The 20103-nt window shown below is 47.7% G+C and overlaps 1 protein-coding gene across 1 annotated transcript in view; it reads right to left on the bottom strand.

The window, feature by feature from the left end:
- Window positions 1-20103, bottom strand: part of Dnah11 (dynein axonemal heavy chain 11) — a 266833-nt gene that overhangs the window by 211362 nt on the left and 35368 nt on the right. The window contains exons 11-21 of the mRNA XM_060388295.1: window positions 19805-19929; window positions 18972-19167; window positions 16180-16284; window positions 15636-16028; window positions 12912-13244; window positions 12481-12732; window positions 12230-12399; window positions 11278-11500; window positions 6690-6806; window positions 6506-6592; window positions 123-281 (exon numbers count right to left, since the gene is read on the bottom strand). Of these exons, the coding sequence (XP_060244278.1) occupies window positions 123-281; window positions 6506-6592; window positions 6690-6806; window positions 11278-11500; window positions 12230-12399; window positions 12481-12732; window positions 12912-13244; window positions 15636-16028; window positions 16180-16284; window positions 18972-19167; window positions 19805-19929 (2160 nt within the window). The remainder of the gene's footprint in view (window positions 1-122; window positions 282-6505; window positions 6593-6689; window positions 6807-11277; window positions 11501-12229; window positions 12400-12480; window positions 12733-12911; window positions 13245-15635; window positions 16029-16179; window positions 16285-18971; window positions 19168-19804; window positions 19930-20103) is intronic.

Consider the following 20103-nt stretch of genomic DNA (forward strand, 5'->3'; position numbering starts at 1 on the left):
AAACCTAATGTATGGACACATTAAGCCACCATGAAACCCAAACAGACTGATGGAGATGTCAAAGTTGAACGCTGACTGAAAACTCTCACGCAGGAGAAGCATGCTGCCATCAACCATCTTACCCTGACGTAAAAGATGACGTCCCAGAGGCCCTTGAGCAGCCGGATTTCCCTGCGACACTGATTCATCTGCGTGTACTCTGGAAGGGCCACCTCAAAGAGGCGCGTGCAGGCCTGCATCTGCCCCAGCTCTTCCTCCAGGGTCTCCAGCTCCTGATTTGCCTGAGGAGAAGACACACTGCATGCTGAAGCCAAGCCATCCTTGGCTCTGCTACCCTGCTACCGCAGTGTCCAAACTGTGAAATTTTAAGTAAAAGCTCTGGTTTAAGTATTGGCAGACTGAAGAGTGCTTTTGACTTCTTGGTTTCACTGTGCAGCTGGGACTTTGTTCAAGGACAAGGGAGGTTCCATTTCAGAAATTAGCTTTTTAATGATTAGTCTAAAACAAAACAAAAACAACCAAAAAAGGGGGGGAAAAAAAAAAAGGAAAACAATGTTAGATGTGAGCAATGCTTTCTAGAAATGACCCCAGCATACAGGAGGCTGAGGCAGGAGGATCACTAAGAGTTCAAGGTCAGCTTAGGCCACAGGGTAAGACACTGTGAAGATGGGAAGAAAGGAGGAAGGATGGAAGGAAGAAAGGAAAAAAGGAATGAAGGAAGAAAGGAAGGAAGGAAGGAAAAAAGGAAAGAAGGAAAAAAGAAGGAAGGAAGGAGGGAAAGAGGTAAGGAAGAAGGAAGAAATGAAGGAAAGGAGGAAGGAAGGAGGAAGGAAGGAGGGAGGAAGGAAGGAATAAAGGAGGAAAAAAGGAAGGAGGGAAAAAGGGAGGGAGGAAGGAGAAGAGGAGGAAAGAAAGAAGGGAGGGGGAAGAGAGGAGGAGGAAAGAAAGAAGGGAGGGGGAAGAGAGGAGGAGGAAAGTAAGAAGAGAGGGAGGGAGGAGAGGAGGAGGAAAGAAGGGAGGGAGGAAGGAGGAGGAAAGAAGGGAGGGAGGAAGGAGGAGGAAAGAAGGGAGGGAGGAAGGAGGAAGAAAGAAGGGAGGGAGGAAGGAGGAGGAAAGAAGGGAGGGAGGAAGGAGAGGAGGAGGAAAGAAAGAAGGGAGGGGGAAGAGAGGAGGAGGGAAGTAAGAAGAGAGGGAGGGAGGAAGGAGGAGGAAAGAAGGGAGGGAGGAGAGGAGGTGGAAAGAAGGGAGGGAGGAAGGAGAGGAGGAGGAAAGAAGGGAGGGAGGGAGGAAGGAGAGGAGGAGGAAAGAAAGAAGGGAGGGGGGAAGAGAGGGAAGAAGGAACAAAACTGCTCCGAAAACACTCAAGAACACACATTCCCAAGAGCACCCAGAGGACATTCATTCACACACACCTGTGTTTGAATTTCACCCAATCTTGGCCTTTGCCAAGATCCACTATGTACTATCCTGTCACACGGAAAAGCTACTGTTTTGCATCCAGTGGTAACTAGTTTGGTTTCCCGTTTTGATGAGCAAGTTCTCATTTTACTTTCGTTAATGGACAAGTCCACACAGTGAAGACTGGGTAGCACAGAGAGGAGAGGGAAGCAGCCACCCCAGGTCCCTCCCCCCTCCCCTGCTGTTTCTGCAACCTACTTCTCCTGTGCTTCTCCTGTTTTGGCTGCAATGTGACAGAAAGTGACTAACTTTGCAAAGAGAACCAAATTTGTTTTCTGTTTCACCCTTCTGTCTTCCTCCCCAAATCCAACAACTGAATTTCTTTAGTTTTCTTCTTTCTTCTTAACATTAAAAATCAACATGTGATCTTTTTATGATCCATCAATTTTAAGTTTTAACAAGGAAATATTTATGTTTATCGTGTACATGTTTGAAAATATGCATCTTCTTAACATACATATTTGTTTTGTTTTTGGTGTAGTGAGAACGCGTTCATGCCCTCATAGAGATGTTTAAGTGTCAGCACACTGGCCAGCTGCATGGCCAGCTGCACAGTCCGCTGTACGTCCGCACCTACAGGAGACTGGCTTCCGAACCCGCCCTAGGCCCCAAATCTGAATACACTTAGTCCTCCATCAAATAGCACATTTGCATATGACATCTGCATCCTCCCGCGCATTTTAAATGTCCTCCAGGTGAGCTGCCACACCAGGTCCTAATCAATCCTACTTACTTTTTGTTTCTGTTCCTAGTGATTCATTTTGGTACTGACGTCACTGAGGCGGTTCATACTGTCATCTTGACAAGATTGGTAATCTATAAGATCTAGAAGACAACCCACATCTTCCAGTGTAGACCTCAGCTGAATACTTGCGCCATCCTGGGACCGCTGCGCCACCAATGGCTGGCTGACAATGTCATCAGCGGCTGCCCACCTTCACTCATCCCTCTATCACTTCTCACTTTTTGCACTCTTGGAGCTCTTCCTGCCTTTCCTGCAGCCAAATAAACGGCATTCCCCTTCCTGGCACGAGGTACTCAGGTAGCTTCAGAGGACTTCAGATTTACTTGTAAACTAGTGAAAATCTGAGCACAGAGGAGCGAGGCGTGGCCTCAGTCTGATTATTTGATAAAGGAGATGGTTTGAAGGCCAGGTGCTGGCAGTGGTGGACTCCACGCCCAGTGTGCTTTGTACCCTGGTGGACGGGGCGTGCTTACACCCATCTTTTCACTTGTTGAAGTGACTTCCTGTCTCTTCTCTCCAGTGTAGATGTCATGCCTTGAAACAGGAAGGTGTGTAAGCCTTGTGCTGTGTGCACCCACACAGCACTGCTTCCTTAGGTGAGTAGAAATGCCGGAGACCGTTCTTCCAAACCTCCCTCACTCGTTTCAGACTTGTTTCTAACAAGGAGAGTTTGAATTTAGCCTTTGTGATTGTATATGATCCTCAGAAGACCTGACTTAGGAAATTTTGTACTTAAAAAACAAACACATTTGAAAACAAACAAGAAGACAGTCCTGTGGGCGTGAGTTGCTAGACTGGGACACCTGAGGTGAAGCCCTGCCCTAAGCAGGGTGGCACATCCCGTGGGCTGAACAGGGAGGCGGCGAGCTGGCCAGCCACAGGGCATCACTGCTCTCTGTGTGCAGACGCCCCACACTCCTGGCTCTGTGCCGGTCCTGCCTCTACCCACCCCCAGACTGAGCCCTAGCAAACCCTTCCTTACATTGGTCTTGTCAGATACTGTGTCACAGCGATGAGAAAAACACTATAGGATAACTATTGCTGGAAGAAACTCTTGCTCAGTCATGTTTTTTACGAAAACAAGCACTTCGTGCTGAAGCTTTTACGCCCTGTGTGCTCTGGTCTGTGCCAGCAGTTCTCAGCTTTCCTGGGCTGTCGTTCCTAGGCCACTGGCACCCCAGCCCTCACTCTGCTCACGCTGCCGTCCAGGGTCTGGTGGAGCGAGGTCTGTCCTGGAAGTGACATTTGACTTTGCTGTCCTGTTTCCTGGGGGCAAAGGCAGCAGGAGATCCTTCAGCCATCTCTGGGCAGTGAGTTCACTCGAATGTTCTGAAATCTAGTGTGCCTCAGTTTCCCTCCTACTGAAATCCGATCTGACTCAGGAGTTGGAAGATGTCCCCATTGTTGCTGAGAGACATTTTGCCTGCCTGGCTTTACCTGCGCCTTTGGTACTCTGCAGTTCCCTGCGAAGAACCAGACAAAACTTTCACTTACCCCAGCTGGGACTTACTCAGCTTCTGAATCCACAGATTCACGTTTGTCCAGCTGTAGAGAAGCCTCAATCTAGCCTCATGCTGTTTTTCTTTCTAGGACATTAGAGTTAGGTACGACAGAGTGTCTTCCCCTTGATTCCCTACTTCCTTGTACCTCTTTATTGGATTCTGAGTCATTTCTTCCAACCTAACATGCACTTTACCATTTTTTCCAAATGTAACCAGCTCACTCTCCTATCTGCTGAGTTAGGTCTTAAGCAACTGTAATTTTCTTTTCCCAAATTCACCTCATCATTTTGATACTCAAAACTGAGCACGGCTCATTTTTTATTCCAGTATGCTCATTTTCTTTCTACTATCTGAAAATGTTTGCATGGCCCTGCACCTGGGCTTCTGCGGCTTCCCAGGTAGCTGGTTTTGTACTGGTTTATGGCTCGCTAGTATTTGACTTGCTTTGGTTTTGCTCCCATGAGGGCACTAGATCAAGACTGAGACCATCTTCTCCAGAGATTTGAGTTTGCTGCTACTGGGTTCTGAAAGGAGCTACTTATGGACACTTCTATTTCCGGCCTGGGAAAGTCTGTAATCCCGGAGAGGCTGGAAAGGGAATATGTGCTTATGACAACAGCCTCATATTTATAGGTCCCCAGAGGACCCTTTCCTCTTCCTTAACTTTGTTCTGAGGCTTAGCAAGGGCCAACAGGAAGCTCAGAGGTCCTGGATGGTTTTAGACTTTGGATGCACTTGCCTAGAGCTTCCTCAGCAAGCTTGTGATCTGTTTTGATACAAACATCTACTTGTGGCAAAAGTGTCCACCTAAAAGCTGCAGGCTTCTGGTACGTTACCGTGTGTTCCAGTGTGTTCATGAGTCCCTGGAGCAGCCTAGCTTTGGCACCTCCTCTACTTTCAACCTCCTCGCAAATGCTCTATCCTGCTGATAAGAGATTTCTCTCCCTTTCTTTGAGCACAGCACCAAATTTACAATTGCATATCTGTGATGCATCCAGCAACTTTTTATACAAGAGGACTCCTCACAGCCTGCACGCTCCTCAAAGCCAACAGCCTTTGTCTTGAAGAATTCCCCATCTTTAGCTCTGCACAAAGCCCAGGCCTTTACTATGGAATCTCATCACGGAAAGAGAAAGGGAAGGAAGGAGTGAAGGAAGGAAGGAAGGAAGGAAGGAAGGAAGGAAGGAAGGAAGGAAGGAAGGAAGGAACGTCACAGTCCGTCACCCCTTTTCCCTGGACGGTCGGTGGCTTCCGTCTGGGGTGAGAAGCCTAAGGTGGAAGATCCCAATGTCACTGCTGAACAAGAATATGCATGCCTCTGGCTGAGTCTGATCTCAGAGTATTAGATTAACAAGCTGAGCCAACACAGCCAAAGAACGACAAGAGAAAGGCAACCCAGCCCTGTGCTACTGAAGTATCTGCCACGCATCCTGAAAGGCATAGGATAAGCACCTCTCAGTGCTAAACATGCAACTATAAGTTGCTGCGGTTTGTGTGGAAACGGTAAGATTCAATACGTATCTGTCATAAATGTTTGCCCACAACATATTGGTGAGTCAAGTAGAAAAAAGCATTTTCTCACCCACAGTCTGCTCAGACCACCTGGAGTTTATACAGTCCTTTAACAATTCTTTATTAACATATGCTAACTTACCCCTTTTCAATGAATATAAACTAACTTTCTTCAGCCAAACGGAGAAGACTCCAGAGTGGTGTTTTCTGAACAGTGTCAAAGCAAACAAGTTTCAGCTCAAAGCCAGATATGGAAAATGCATAATGAGCTAAGTCAATTTGGACACCATTCTGAGGTAAATACTATGCCAAGCATGAAGACAGAGCCCACGGAAGAACCCTAAAGGGTACCAGCCCCCGAATGGAAACATTCTCACCCTCACAGGGGCATTTTTGTACCCCTTGGGCTGCTATGATGAGATCCTGAAGTGTTTTTCTAACACAAAGATAGAAGAATCCTTTCAATTCTTCTATGAATCATATGTGGATTGAAGTGACTCGTGTAATGAAAAATGAACTCTGGGGGACGCAGCAATATTTACACCAGGCGAACGAGCTTTCCAGGGGTCAGCCACACTCCACTGGCCGCAGGCAGCATCGCTCACCAGGCATTTACTGGCAAAGCCCCACACCAGCCTCCACACTGGAAAACGGGAGAAAGCTGTTACACGGGAAGAGCAGCATTGCTGATCTCCTTAAAGATTAAGATAGCCAGAGCTGAACTTGTATCTGTGAAATTTGTGAGCTGTAATCTGCAGGAAAAAAAGTCACTATACGCTGATTTTCTCATCTGGAAGGAGAAAAAATGAAGCTGTCTCATCGAGCTGCCATGGTAATTAAAATGGAATATGCTTTAAAACATCCTTTTTTTATCCCCTTCTTACTGTGTGTATGTGTCCCCACACGCATGCTTATATGTCTATTGGGACTTGAACTCAAGACTTCCCCCAGAAACCAGGTGAGTTGTGTTTGCGCTGATCTGTGTCCCGTCCTCACTTTTTGTTTTGAGGTGGGACACCTTGAACTCAGTCCTCAGCCGAGGCCAGCCTGGACTTGCACGGCCCTGCCTCAGGCTCACAGGCAGCAGGGTTTCAGGCCTGTGCCTCCAAGGCTGAAGACACTCTTGACGTGTGGGAAGAGCTCCATGTATTCCTACGTTATCTTCACGTGTGGCATTATCTTCATGATGCGGTAATTGGAGGAGACACCATTTAAAACAACCTAACACAGGGAAAGGAGAGCCCTTTCTGACAGGCCACTGCCGCACACTCAGACGAGGGCGAGTTACCTTGTCCAGCACCGAGTACGGGTCCTCTGCCTTAAACCCAAGAGGGGCGTAGCTTCCAAATCTGTCTCTGAATTCTGCTTGCTTTTCCTGCTCGGGGGGGAAAAAGTGTCAGTCACAGAGCTCCAATTACACGTGCCAAACTTCCCTTGACAATAAATAAACACAAACCCAGAAACTAACTCACATCAAACAACACACACTTTTTCCGTATACACGTGACCTCTGCATTCTGGAGCGGGGAGACTTCCTGTCTGACCATGGCTGCAATCTTCTTGGTGGTTTCCCATTGCTCAGGTAACTCCTGGCAAACAAAGGTACATTGGCCATCACTCCAGTTTCTGAAACAACTCCACCACCTGAGGTCAGATAATTCCCATTTCTTTACTCTTAGTCAAGACATCTTCTGAAGTGAGTTGTGCAAATAAAGCCAAGTTATAGCACAGTGATAAAGGGGTCAGGGCCCGGGCCTCTCCCCTTCAGCCACCAGAGCTGCTTTCATCTTGGAGTTGGCAGAAATGTTTCAAAATAAAGACTTATCTCCAAATCACATTGCTGTTACGGGATAAACTTAAAGAGCTGTGTGGGCTGAGGAGGGCCCAGGCAGCAAAGCACTCGCTGTGCGCACTCCTGAGTCCCGACCTTCAGCGAGGTGCGACCGTGTGGACCTGTCATCCTGCGGATGCGGAGGGCACGGAGACAGAATTCCTGGGGGTGGCCAGCCAGCTGGCCAAATGGGTGAGATTTAGATTCAGTGAGAGACCTTGTTTCAAAAAAAAAAAAAAGACTAAGAAAAATACCCATCATCAAACTCTAACTTCCACATTCATGCCTATCTGCGCATGCACACCACACACACACACACACACACACACACACACACACACACACACAGTTAAAGTGCCCTGGGCATGACTTTACTGGTTTCTAAAAATCTGAAATGTAAGTCAGGCACCTTAAGCAATTTAGAAAGTTTATTTTTAAAAATTCAAAAAACAAACAAACACAAAAGGTTACTTTGAAACTCCAGTCCTGAGTAGGAAAAAGCTACATATGACTATCTCATCCCCTTGTCATCCTTTGCAGGGTTCTGGGCTGGCTCATGATGGTAAGTTTTGGCTTTGAAGTTGGTTCATTTTTGGCAAGGAGGAATTTCTTGAAGGAACTTAAGAGGCAAAGAAGGGAAGGTCACTTCCTACTTGGTGTTGAGCAAACCAACAACGAACATCGGAGGCCCCACCTCCACGCTGCCCCTGCCCACAGCGCCAACAGCACACAGCTAGGCCCCACCTCCATGCTGCCCCTGCCCACAGCGCCAACAGGTGTTGCCGATCATGGCATGTGGCTGCCATGGAGAAGCAGCCCTGTGCCCAAGAGCACTGAACTCGTTTTGTCGGCGGCGGCACCTATTGAGCTAAACTGCAGAGCTCTAAGCCTCCGCCCAGCGCCCCTCCATCGGCACTGAACAGTCCAGGAACGGCTGACTAGGAAGCGAGCTGTGCTTAGGCCTCAGTGCATGTGTGCAGAGCGTGTGCAGAGGCAAAGCGCCTGCCTCGACTTCAATCAGCACCGAGTCTCACAAAAGAGAACCAAGACGGCACAGAACACTTCCCAAGTCACACGGTCCTCTTGTCCCGCAGCCAAGCAGCCAGCCACAGGGTCAGTTCAGTTAGGAAGCCATAGAGTGCCGTGACAGGAGCCCGTCCAACTCAGGAACCCACAGACTCGGCTCTAGAACATTTTTCTCCCATCTTTGACCAAAACCCTGCATCTTGTGGCTCTAGGTCCTATCCCCAGCATGGCATTACTTGCCTATAATCCCAGCGCCTCAGGAAGGGGAGGCCAGTTGTGGGGGTGAAAGAAGTTCAAAGTGAGCCTCACTAACAGGAGTCAAGGCCCAACTGGGGTATGTGAGAGCACATCGCAAACAGTAACGGCAGCACAACCAAAGCCAGCACACCTCTGCCTTCCATTAGAGGCCATGCTGGGAAGCCAGGGAGGCTTGCGGGAGACAGCTCTGGCCTCTCACCATCCCTGAACATGGCAGACCTGCCCCGCACCTGCAGATTCTAAGTAACCCTTCACCTGATGCAAACACACTCTCTGAAAAACCAAATCTCACAAGTCTAATGGACAGCATCCAGGTGGGGGGAGGTCACTGAGGTGGGGCACAGGAGCTGAGGGCTGGGAGGGCCGGGGTAAAGAGACTGGATTAGAACACTGCTGTACTGCAGGGTAGACTGCAGATGGGGTGTGAGGAGGAAGGAGGGAGCTCAAGCAGCCGCCCCGTCAGCTGGGGGGGGGGGTGTAGCAAAAACTGAGTTAAAATGAGAACAGAAATGCCCAGGAGAGAAGAGACTATGGACGGCTGCATCTGGAGGCCACCTTACTGCAGGGAAATGCCCGTGACCTTGAAATGGCTTGGAATTCCCAGGAACAAAAGCACATGCAAGGTGCTCACACATTTGCATGCATTTAAAACATGTCTGTAACATTATTAGACACGTCTCTAAACTGCCCATGTCAGTCAGTCACAACCCAACTGAGTTTTCTCCTGATCGCCTGTCAGCAGCCTGCTTCAGAAACACTGAGAATCTACTTTCAATATAATCAAACCCTGAGGGAGTCAAGGTTCATACTATAATTCTGGAGGACATCGATAGTTCCCCTCGGTGATTAATTAAGTCATAACCGGCTTCTCTGTGAGGTGTATGGCAAGGTCCAAGATCTGACTCAAAGAATACCCGAAAGTTATGCTTGGGAGAAGAATTACAGGGGCCGTGAGATGGCCGAGTTTGATCCCAGGACCCGAACCAAATCATGAAAGTTTTCCTCTGACCTCCATTCGAGTTTTACCCGCAACACACACTGAAAAAAACCAATGTAAAAACTAAGTAAGTAAAAACGTGTGGCAGGGGCTGCTGTGCTTGTCTGGTCTCCCGTGTTCCGCAGCCGTCTGCCCAGCTTGTCATCTCACCCATCCGCACCTTAAGATAGTTTCATATAATTTACAATACTTCATACACAGTAGTTCTCTGTGTCTCTTATGGTCAAAGAGCACTTGTAATAATACATTGGTGCATTTTATCCTGTCAAAGCAAAATGAAAGCCATAAAATGGCACCACCAGTGTGAAAACCAATTTAGTAATTCTTCAAAAAGTCACATATAGAACTACTATATGACCCAGCGAGTCCACTCCTGAGTACATGCCAGATGGAAATGAAAACAGATACTCAAATATCCACATGTCAATGTCCAAAGCCAAATGATTCCCACTAGCAAAGATGAAGGCAATCTTACATCATCAGTAGCTGGCCGAGCAAGCAGTGTGCTGTGGGCAGTGGGACATCACTTAGACACGAAAAGGAACAAAATATTGATGACATTACAAAGTGAATAGCTTCAAAAACGTCACATCAGGTGAAGCCAGATACAGCAGGCTATGCGTCACGTGACCAAGAAAAAGTAAGTCCGCAGAGACAAAAGGTCGCCCCGGGCTGAAGAGTGGAGCTTGGCTGTGGCACTGAACAGAACGGTGATTACACTAAATCTTACTTAATAGTACATCTAAAACACTCCTCTCATGTTAGCTTAGTTGCCAATAGAAAGAAATAACGGAAATAAGTTGGAAATAGCAAACGTAGACAAATAAAACAATAAAGTAACTCACAAGAGATATTTCACCGAAAAGGAAAAGGATTCTAAGTTTTACCTAGTTTGCTAAGGCAGATAGAGACGCACCGATCTCACAGTTCTGAAAACCCTGCGCTGTAGCTGGAGACCCAACTCCTGAGTGAGAGAGCTTGCCAGGCAAGTGTAAGGTCCGAGTCCAGATTCCAGCACCAGCCAAAAGGCTGGGAGCGGCACACAGCTGCGCCCTCAGCTGTCGGGGATGGAGGAAGGGGGTCAGGGAGCTCCCTGGCTGTCTCGTGAAAGGCTGGATCTCAGGGGACTTGGGTAGAGAACGAAAGAGCAGGACCGCTCATGTCCTGCCCGGCCTCTGCGCAGGTGTGCGCACACACGCACGCACGCACACACACACACACACGCTAACATGTATACACAAATCTGAGCTTGAGTGGTATGCTCTGACCACTACTAAAGCAGACGAACAGAACTCGGGGCTAGCTCTGGCTAATGTAGCGGCTGCTAGCTCTGGTTAACGCATCTGCTGGTTACATTTACAAAGGCATTTAAAGCCCACCCCAACCATCTCCAGAGCTCCAAAACACACAGCAACAGAGGCTCAGCTCTAAGATTTTATTTTTTGCTCATAAATTCAGTTAAAATTAGACAGACTTTGCCCATACTCTGGCACACACCAGCCACCAAACGTTTCCAGAGCACATGCAGCATGAAACAGAAACCTAATGGGAAAACACAGGGAGTTTCCCATCCAGATCAGGCTCCACCTTTTTATTCCTTATGGTCATGCCCATGATGTATTTTCTCAGATTGTGGGCCACTGGGAGTGCAGAGAGCTGTGCGTATGGCCATTCTGCACACATGAAAATGAAATGCTGGGAGGTCGTCAACCACCCAGTGACAAGGACAGGGCCACAGTGGATAAGAATATTTTTCTTACGAAGCACGCACAGATGAATGTTGCCTGGATTTGTACGTCTGTGATCTGGAAAAAGTAATCTCTTTCAGCTTCAGGCTCTTTGCCTGTACCACAAATCTGCAGTTCATGCTGGGACAAGGGTATGTAACAGACCTGGCTGCAGGAATCACCCAGGTACTGGCGACCGTGATGATTCCATGGGCACTTACCTCCAGCTGGGCATACACTTGCTCAGGCATCTTCTGGCCATAGCTTTCCAGCAGCATGATGGTTTGTTTCAGAGGGTCAAAGAGCTCGTCAGTGTCTCTCTGCCGGCTTCTGACAGCCAGCAGATGGCCCATGATGTCCACTAGGCCACTGTGGTCGCCCTCACTCAGCTGTCTCTGAAGTCCTGCATCTGTCTGCTTGATGAACCCCTGCAGCTCACTCAGACTGTATGGACACATGTGTGCAAAAGCTAGGTTAATGCAAACATCTAGCTTTCCATGCCAAGTCCAGAGCAGGCTGCTCACCACAGCAGGAAGCTAGAACAAGCTAGAACAATGCATGCCATTTCCCACATTCCTCCTGCACTCCATGCCCAGACCAGGTCTCCGGCCTTGGCAATTGCTTCCCAGTCTCTGTCTGTGTGGGTGACCTATGATGACACTATGTAAATGCAGTGTTGCTGTATATGACCTACTGCATTTGCTGCCTTTCACCCAACAGAAGGGTCTCAAGTTCATTCACGGATGACAAGGCTTGAAAGAACCCTTATTCTAAAGTTAGCGGGACACATACTCTTGGAACTAATTCATCAACTACAAGCCAGTAGACTGTGGGTAGACACACAGAGGCCAGAGGCCAACCTCAGGTGTCATTCTTTAGGATCCATGCAACCTACTTTGCTTTGATTTTGAGCCAGGGTCTCTCGTGGAGCCTGGAGCATACTGGGTTAGGCTGGCCAGCTAGAGAGCCCCCAGGCTTTCCTCGTCTCCACTTTCCCACCTCTGAAACTACAAGCATAGTCCACCACACCCTGTGTTCATGTAGGTACAGGACATTGAACTTGGGTCTCCGCTCTCATACGACGAGAACGTTCCTGATGGAGCTGTCTTCACAGCCCACCAGCCAACATTTGTCCTAAGCTTGTCCCATTTTAAACACAAAGGTCGCGGTTACCTATTGACAACAAATCTCAGCAGATGCTCCTGAAACGTCCAGCTCCACTTCCTGATCGCGCTGAGCAAGCTCAGCTTGAAAGGCTTCATGTCTACCTTGAACCAGCTGTTGAACACTTGGAAGTCATCAAACTTGCTTATCTGAACATACAAAGCCTCATACAGGTCGATCTGCAAGATTAGAAAAGAAGTAACTCCACAGCAACTCCACGAAGGCCAGCACCAGAACTAAGCGCTGTGGAGTCTCCTTGCCTGCTCTTTGAATTGCTCTAGAGTTGGTGGCTGCAGGATGCCTTCGCTTGCGTGCACATCCATCTCCTCAGATGGGACAGCATGGCCGTACAGGAGGAAGTGCCTCAGGACCTCTGCTCGGTCATCCACCCAGAGGTAAGCGTAGGTCTCCAGAGAACTTCTGAACTCCAAGGCTTTGCTGATGGCATCGGCCACTCTATTCATTATCTCCTGCCGGACCTCCGCCAGGCCCAACATGTTATCCATGTCGGTCTAAATGGGAGGAACCAAATGCGTGTCCTCATCCAGGGAACCCCGCCACAGCCTTATTCAAGGCAATTCTTTAGGGAGAGGCTTCAACAAAAAGAAAAAACCAAACCAAACCAAACCTGTGGCCTTCACTGACATCGGAGGGGCTCCTCCTCATCCCCGTTTGGGTCCTGGGAGATTACCTGGTAGTTGGGGACGTCCAGGTGTGCCGCCACACGCCCCATCTGGGCAGACGTTCTGAAGCTGGCATACAGCATCTCCTCCACCAGGTCGTAGACGCCATCCCCAGCCTCTCTTTCCAGCGGAGGCCTGAACACAATGTCTGGGGCCACTAAGAGCATCTGTGCTTGACAAAACGGTGCAGGTTTTCGCTGTCTCTCCGTGTTGGTCAAGAAGAAGTCCAGGTCATGCAAGATGGACTGGAAAAAGCCTTCCACCACAATGTCATCAATGAATTCCACATAAATTTTCCAGGAATCCATGGAAGGATCAGCTCTGAAGAGCTTCTGGTTCTCCTACAAGCAAAGCAGTAATGGGATTAATGGTACCCAACATGAATGCAAAGCCTGCCACCAGAGCGGCTGTTGAAGAGAAGACTGCAGGTTTGTGCATGGTGCTGACATTCAAACCTAAGGCTACAGAACCTTGAAGGAGATAGCAAGTACTGCTGCAGGATTTTACAACAATGTTGACATCAAGCTCGTACACCACATACGTTCAAAAAGTAGCCTTCACAAGAAAAATTAATATGGACATTGCTATCTTCAAATACAGGCTAGGAATATATCCGTTCCCAAATGCTTCTGGAAGTGGGAGTGTTTGGGAACTGATATATTCCTTATACATGCTGTAGCTCTTGCTCTATCTTCAATTCTGCTATCCAGGGCAGTTATGGAAATAAAGAGATACCCTGTGTCCTTCTGAGGGCACTATTTTGTTCTTTCAAGGTCACTAGAATGCAAAAGCATGGATACAAGAGCAAAAGGGGAAAACCCTAAAGACGATCCTGTTCCGTCGTCTAATGAAAATATGAAAAAATGTCCATGGCACATTCAGGGTCACACTGGTGCAGGACTGGAAATAAGCAAAGTCTCCTGTTTCCAAGGCCGGGCACTTCTGCTACTTTGGTCACACCAGAAATGCTTTGCATCATCACATTCAAAAGATGGACTTTTACACATGTAGGGAAAGCAGAACCCAGGCTCCTCCTAGAATCTCCTGCACAGCGTGGTCCCCTTCCTCCATTCTCTACCCAGCCTGCTCTTGTGAGGACAGCACTATCCCATCTCATCCCTCACCTCATGGAGTACTGCAAGGCTAGCCTTTGGACCTCTTCCCCACCTACAACCTACAACCCATTCCTACTTACTCTTGAGAGAGATAGATGATAGATTGATTGATAGATAGATAGATAGATAGATAGATAGATAGATGATAGATAAACAATAGATAGATGATAGATAGATAGATGACACACACACACAACCAATTCTGTGTTATCCTCCTGAACTTGCACCTTAAACACAAGACATTTCTAGTGTCACCTGCATCAAAGTCTTTGACAACCAAACACTCCCCAGTCCAAATCCTGTTTCTCCAAAACCTATTCTAACTGCTTCTCGCTGTCTCAGAGAAGCCTCCTTTTCCATCTTCTCAGACCTGAAACCTTGACTTCCCTGATACCCTACAGCAAGTTTGTCTCTTCCTTCAAAACACATCCCAGTACTCATCAGCACTAACGGGTAAGACTATCTCCGGCAAACCTTGACACGGACGCCGCCACACTCTAGGATGTCTGTTTGCCAGACAGATCTGTTTAAAACTGCAGAGGCCGAGCTAAGGCCGATACAGTCCCCCGGACCTCTCTTCCCAGGAGGCACTTTCCCTGTCATTCTCACTCCATAGTCTCCATCAGTCCCTACAACCCAAGCTCCACCGTTTCTCATCGGATCAGGACATTCAGCTCCTGGCTGGCTCTGTCCCCTGCGTCCTTCCCCTTGTGGCTTACACTCACAGAAGCAGCTCTGAGCACAAAGTCGCTGGCTGCCATCTTCCCATCCCTTCAAAGTCTTCGCCATAGCAAACCTGTACTATGTAGACATGGTCTCCTCTAAATGCTTCCCCCATTACCATTCACCACACAAATTCCTCATCAGTGATCCTGAATGTCACAGCAATGCTTGGGTGGGCCAGCATGATACCTTATCTGATGGGTTTTCCTCGTTTGCTTTAGTGCATGCTTCTCCCTTTTGTTTTTGGGTTAGTTTTCAATTGGTTACCCTAGGACATTGCTCACTGATAATTTGAAGAACCCAAACCTACATATAGATATACACACACATGCATGCAGAGAGAGAATTATTTGAGTAGAGGAGTTTGGCCTTCATGAACAGATGTGTGCCACATACACGCAGTGCCCACCAAGCTTAGAAGAGGGTGTTGGATCCCTTGAACTGAAATGACAGATGGTTGTGAGCTGCCGTGTGATGCTGGGAATTGATCCCAGATCCTCTATAAGAGCAGGAAATGTTCTTAACCACTGAACCATCTCTCCAGCTCCAAGAAACCCAGATGTATTTTTGGGAGCAGAGCAACTGTGGCTGCCATCCTGAGATCATGAAAACAAACAAGCGGGAGGATTAAACAGCAGCCAATGGGATCAGCTGGGACAAAGAGTGAGCCTGCTTGCACCCTTTCAGTTTGGTCATTGCACCTCATATTCACATCTCTCTCCCTCAGGAATGAGGAATGGTGAGCTACACAATCACAGGCAAATAAGACTGTTCCATCTTACAGTCGGTCAAAACCATCCATTACCTCACTAAGGCATGACCTACAGTTAGCTTTTTGTTTTCTCTTTACTAAATAAAAAGACCTCTATCAGTTGACACGTCAGAAGCCATTACCTCTACCAAGCTGTGTATCTTATGGCCGTCTTCTCTGATCCGCTTGTACTTTTTAGCAAACAGGTCCCCCTTGTCTTCCAAGTTCAAGGCAGCCTCCCTTCTGGGGTCCCTGCGGGGCAGCAGCGGCCACTCTGCCCAGGCCTGCATGGTTTGCTGGATGGTTCGCACGTTGCTCTGCGTCTGCGCCACTCTGCGCTCCAGCTCGGTGGTGGTCACTTGCACCTTCTCCATGTAGACCCAGAAGTCGTCCTGCCACGTCAGCCACGTGGCCGCCGCCTCCAGCTGCTCATCCACAGCTCTGAGCTCGTCCTCAACGAGAGGGTACTCAACTTCCAGGAGGGTCTGTTTCAGCTTATTGTAGCCTTGGACGAGGAGCTCGAGATTCCCAATGTGCTGAGCGAGACAAAGCAAGCAAGCACGACACACAAAGGCCGGTACGTCAGCAGATTCTGCACAAAGGCACCAAGTGCCACAGGTCTCCCAAACAAGAAATAAGACGCAAGTATTTTCATCTCAAAGAAACCAAATATCAAAAGCCACAGACCTTTAAAATAGTGTTCCTTTTCTGGAAAATGCCTAAAGCGGAAGCCGGTATGTCCGATTTCTTCAGCATCAAAAGGTATCTGACTTCTCTCAGCACGGCCACGAGCTATTCCAAGAATATGGGGGATTATTGCATACTCTAAGAATACAGTTCTCAGCCAACAAGAGAGCTAGTGAGGAGAAGCATTTGCTATGCAGGCCTGACCACCTCAGCGTAGCCCCTAGGTCGCATGGAAAACTCAGGTGTGCTCCTGCGTGCAGCTGGAAGCACTCCAGAGCGTGGAGACAGAACGCGGGAAGCCTAGGTCGATGTCACAGCAGAACCAGATGGACCATCTCAGCAGCAGGAGAGAATTGCTCCTGCAGGGTCCCCCACACGCTCCAGGCATTGGCTTTCCCTCCCCCACTCAGATAAACAATCTCTAGAAACGAGAATGCCTTTCATTAAGATGACTTTAACTTGAAACACTTCAGCGTGATCTAGCAATTACTGCATTTCTGGTTCAAAGTAGACAGGGTTTTGCTTCATATACGTTGTTACTACCCAAGCCATGCATGTCTTCATCCATAAACTGAACAGTGTGGAATTCGAAGGCTCCATAGTACGAGAGCTAATGGGTTTCTGTGCACGGTGGGCGCTGCCGACGCCCACATGGTTCTCAGAGGGAAAACAGGGCTGCAGATTCGATTCACAAGGGTTCAATGGTACTTAAGCCACAAGAATCTCAGCTGCCTCTACAACACTTCAAGCAACTGTGTTTATACTTATTTTCATGTTTATATCAAAATTTCACTATTTATTTTAAAATAATTGCAATCTCCAGAAAAAAAGTGAAACTCATAACACGTCACATCTGCGATGCATCCGGGAGACTCTCCCGCCCACCTGGAACAGTGACCGAGTCACTGGAATGCCAGCACTAAGTCTGCAGGGGGTGTGGGAGAATAGAAGTCAGAAAAAGGACTCTTAGGTGTTTATTAGCAAAAAAGGTGATGATGGTACTTGTATTTATTTTAGGGAAACAGAACCGAGTCAGGGTGTTCACCCTGATCCTCTCACCCACTGGGCCACCTCCTAGGCAGGCTCTGGGTGGTCACGGCTATAATACTGACTATTCTTCATTACCCGAAATTGGCAAATTCTTTTTTTTTTTTTTCACAGAAACTTCCAAAGACGCTTACCCTTAACTATCCTGCAAATTTAAGGGTGGTAAACAGAAGAGAATAATTTTGTTTTCCTGTCTAGAAAACAAAAAGACTAGGAGACAGGTTGTCTAAAGCATGTTTCGCACAGAATGCATGGTTAGGCGTGGGATCTCACGCCCCTAATCTCAACCAACACTTGAGAGGCAAAGGCAGGCAGATCTCTGAGTGTGAGCTCAGTCCTGTCTACAGAGTGAATTCCTGTCTCAACAACAACAACAACAACAACAACAACAACAAAAATCAATGCACGGTCAGTCAGTCTCTGTATATATACATACACATACACATATGTGTGTGTGTGTGTGTGTGTGTGTGCGCGCACATACCTATCTACACACATATTTACTACTTACGTGCATATTGAAGTCACACACACACACACACACACACACACACACACACTCCTGCTGATTAGGCTTCTGCACTGTCCTTGTTACATAATAAGCTGCACAGTCAGCCGTATGGGGAGCACGGCTATGATCTCAGCATTAAGGAAGTAGAGTCCAGGAGATCTCAAGTTTAAGGCCAGTCTTGGCTCCATGAGACCCTGTCTCAAAAGATGTAATAAAATTATGGCTTGAAGTGCCCCTTTCTTATAGACAGCACAGACAGCAAAAGAGCTATTCCATAGAAGCAATCTATTCCTCCAGGTGCTATGGAGCTGTTAATATTTTTGTATCAATGTGAAGTTTATGTTTTAAATTACTGTTTAACTGCCATCAACTCAGCCACCATGACACAAGCTTATCTTCCCTTTGAAGAAATGATGGCAAACAGAAAAAACATTGTCAGCCAAAACCAGAAGAGACTCTGCTCCTTTTCATCTGTGACTTTCACATTTTAATAAATTGGAACAACCTGACACTTGATCTAAGACTACAAAGGCCAGAAGTGGTCCAGTAACGCTCTCGGAACCAGCCAGCTGAGTTCCCAGTTCCTGACAGGAACTGGAACAGGGAACACAGAAGAAGGAAACGGACCCGATCCCCGGTGGCTCACCATCAGGCGAGTACAGGTGGTAAAGTGACAATCACAAGATGCTAACCAGTTAATAAGGAAGGGAGGAAGCGCCTGACATGGGCGCCCAGGACTGTAGCCCTTGCTGCTCAGGAGGCAAGAGACAAAAGAATTTCCTGGGCAGCAGATGAGTTCAAAGCCAGCCTGGGCAGCAGGCAGATCCTGCTCTCCAAAAAATCAATCAATAGGAGACACGGTAATAAACGGATAACACAGAAGGGCTTATGGCTGTGGCTCCACTGGTAGAGCACTTGCCTTGCATACACAGGGTCCTGGGTTTGATGCCCTGGACTAAAAGAGAAGACCTGCTAACAAATAAGGTACAAGTAAATAAGATCACTGCAGAGTGCTTGCTTGGAATCTAAGAGGTCGTTCAACCAAACACAAACATACACACACAAAAACAAACCTCTGTTAAAAAAAAAAGCTTTCTTGAGTTTAAGTTCATAACCCTTACACCACTGCCATTTTCCAAAACAAAGTTTAAAAAGCTGAGGTGAACCTCTCCGCCATTAGGGAGGCCTCAGGACAGGCAGCATCTCTAATGCACTTAGAAAGGCAAAGTCCTACCTTAGGGTCAAAGTTGACAGTAAGAAGGCCATTTATGGCACTGAATTTAAGCAAGGGCTGATTCAGATTGAATTCACAGGTTTCATCCACATTTCTTCTCCATTCGCTATAGACATGACTTTCAAACTGATCCAGCAAAGAGGTCATTTCAGCATACTTCTGACAGACTGCAGCCTCGTCAGGACTGTCCGGAAATCTGCAGCGACAAGTTTCTCCTGCTTTTTTTATGTTTATCAACAGAGTTCAGCTTATTTAACATCAGAGAACAGGCTCATCCACTCTAAAGGTCAGAGAGGAAGCAATGAAAGCCACACAGTGCTTTAAAGTTTTATCTGCTTAAAGACAAAAGGTAGTTACAAAAGAGTCAATGGAACTCCAAAGACTTCAGTGAGTGTCAGCGATTTCCCAGTTTCTATCAGGGAATTAAAAAAAGAGCACAGAGAAGTGTGTCACCAAGTAGGGGAGACTGAGGAAGAGAAAGTAGGATAATCAAACTCTCTAGTCAACAATGGAAAAGGAAACATTAAAAGATAAATGGACTAGAAAATATGAAGCTATGATTCCATAAAATATTCCAGAATCGTAATGACCCGACCAACAAGGAGCAGGCCAGCACATCCTCAAGAGCTAACAGGAGCTGCCACCTCCCTGTGCCAACACCAGCCAGAGCCCGGTGTGGTGACGGGTGCCCACAACCTAGCGCCTGAGAGGTGGGGGCGGCGATCAGCTCTCCAAGGCCATCCTCAGCTACCTAACCCATCTGAGGACTGCCCGGACCTCGGAGACACTGGCAGCGTCGGCATCGCCCACCACGGACCACGCCCAGCACTCACAGGTAACGGAGAGATGTGAAACTTGACCAAAACCTCTGAAGGCGCTCAAGGAGCATTCTGGTCCACTTAATATTTCCAGAGGTGAATGGCATATTCTTGCACAGAATTTCGTGTCCTTGTTCAATCTGCATGTTGGCAGTTGGCGTTTTCATGAAGAGGAAGAAAAGGGACGCTCTGTCAGGGTGCCTTCCAGCCATGGGCACAGACGTTTATTTCCTTTCATAGTGGCATTAAAGGTGGTTAATAACTTTGCCCATGAAGAAGCAAGGGCCAAAGCAAGTTACCGTCTCCAGAAGGAA

Source organism: Meriones unguiculatus, chromosome 7, assembly GCF_030254825.1.
Source record: "Meriones unguiculatus strain TT.TT164.6M chromosome 7, Bangor_MerUng_6.1, whole genome shotgun sequence".
Lineage (NCBI taxonomy): Eukaryota > Metazoa > Chordata > Mammalia > Rodentia > Muridae > Meriones > Meriones unguiculatus.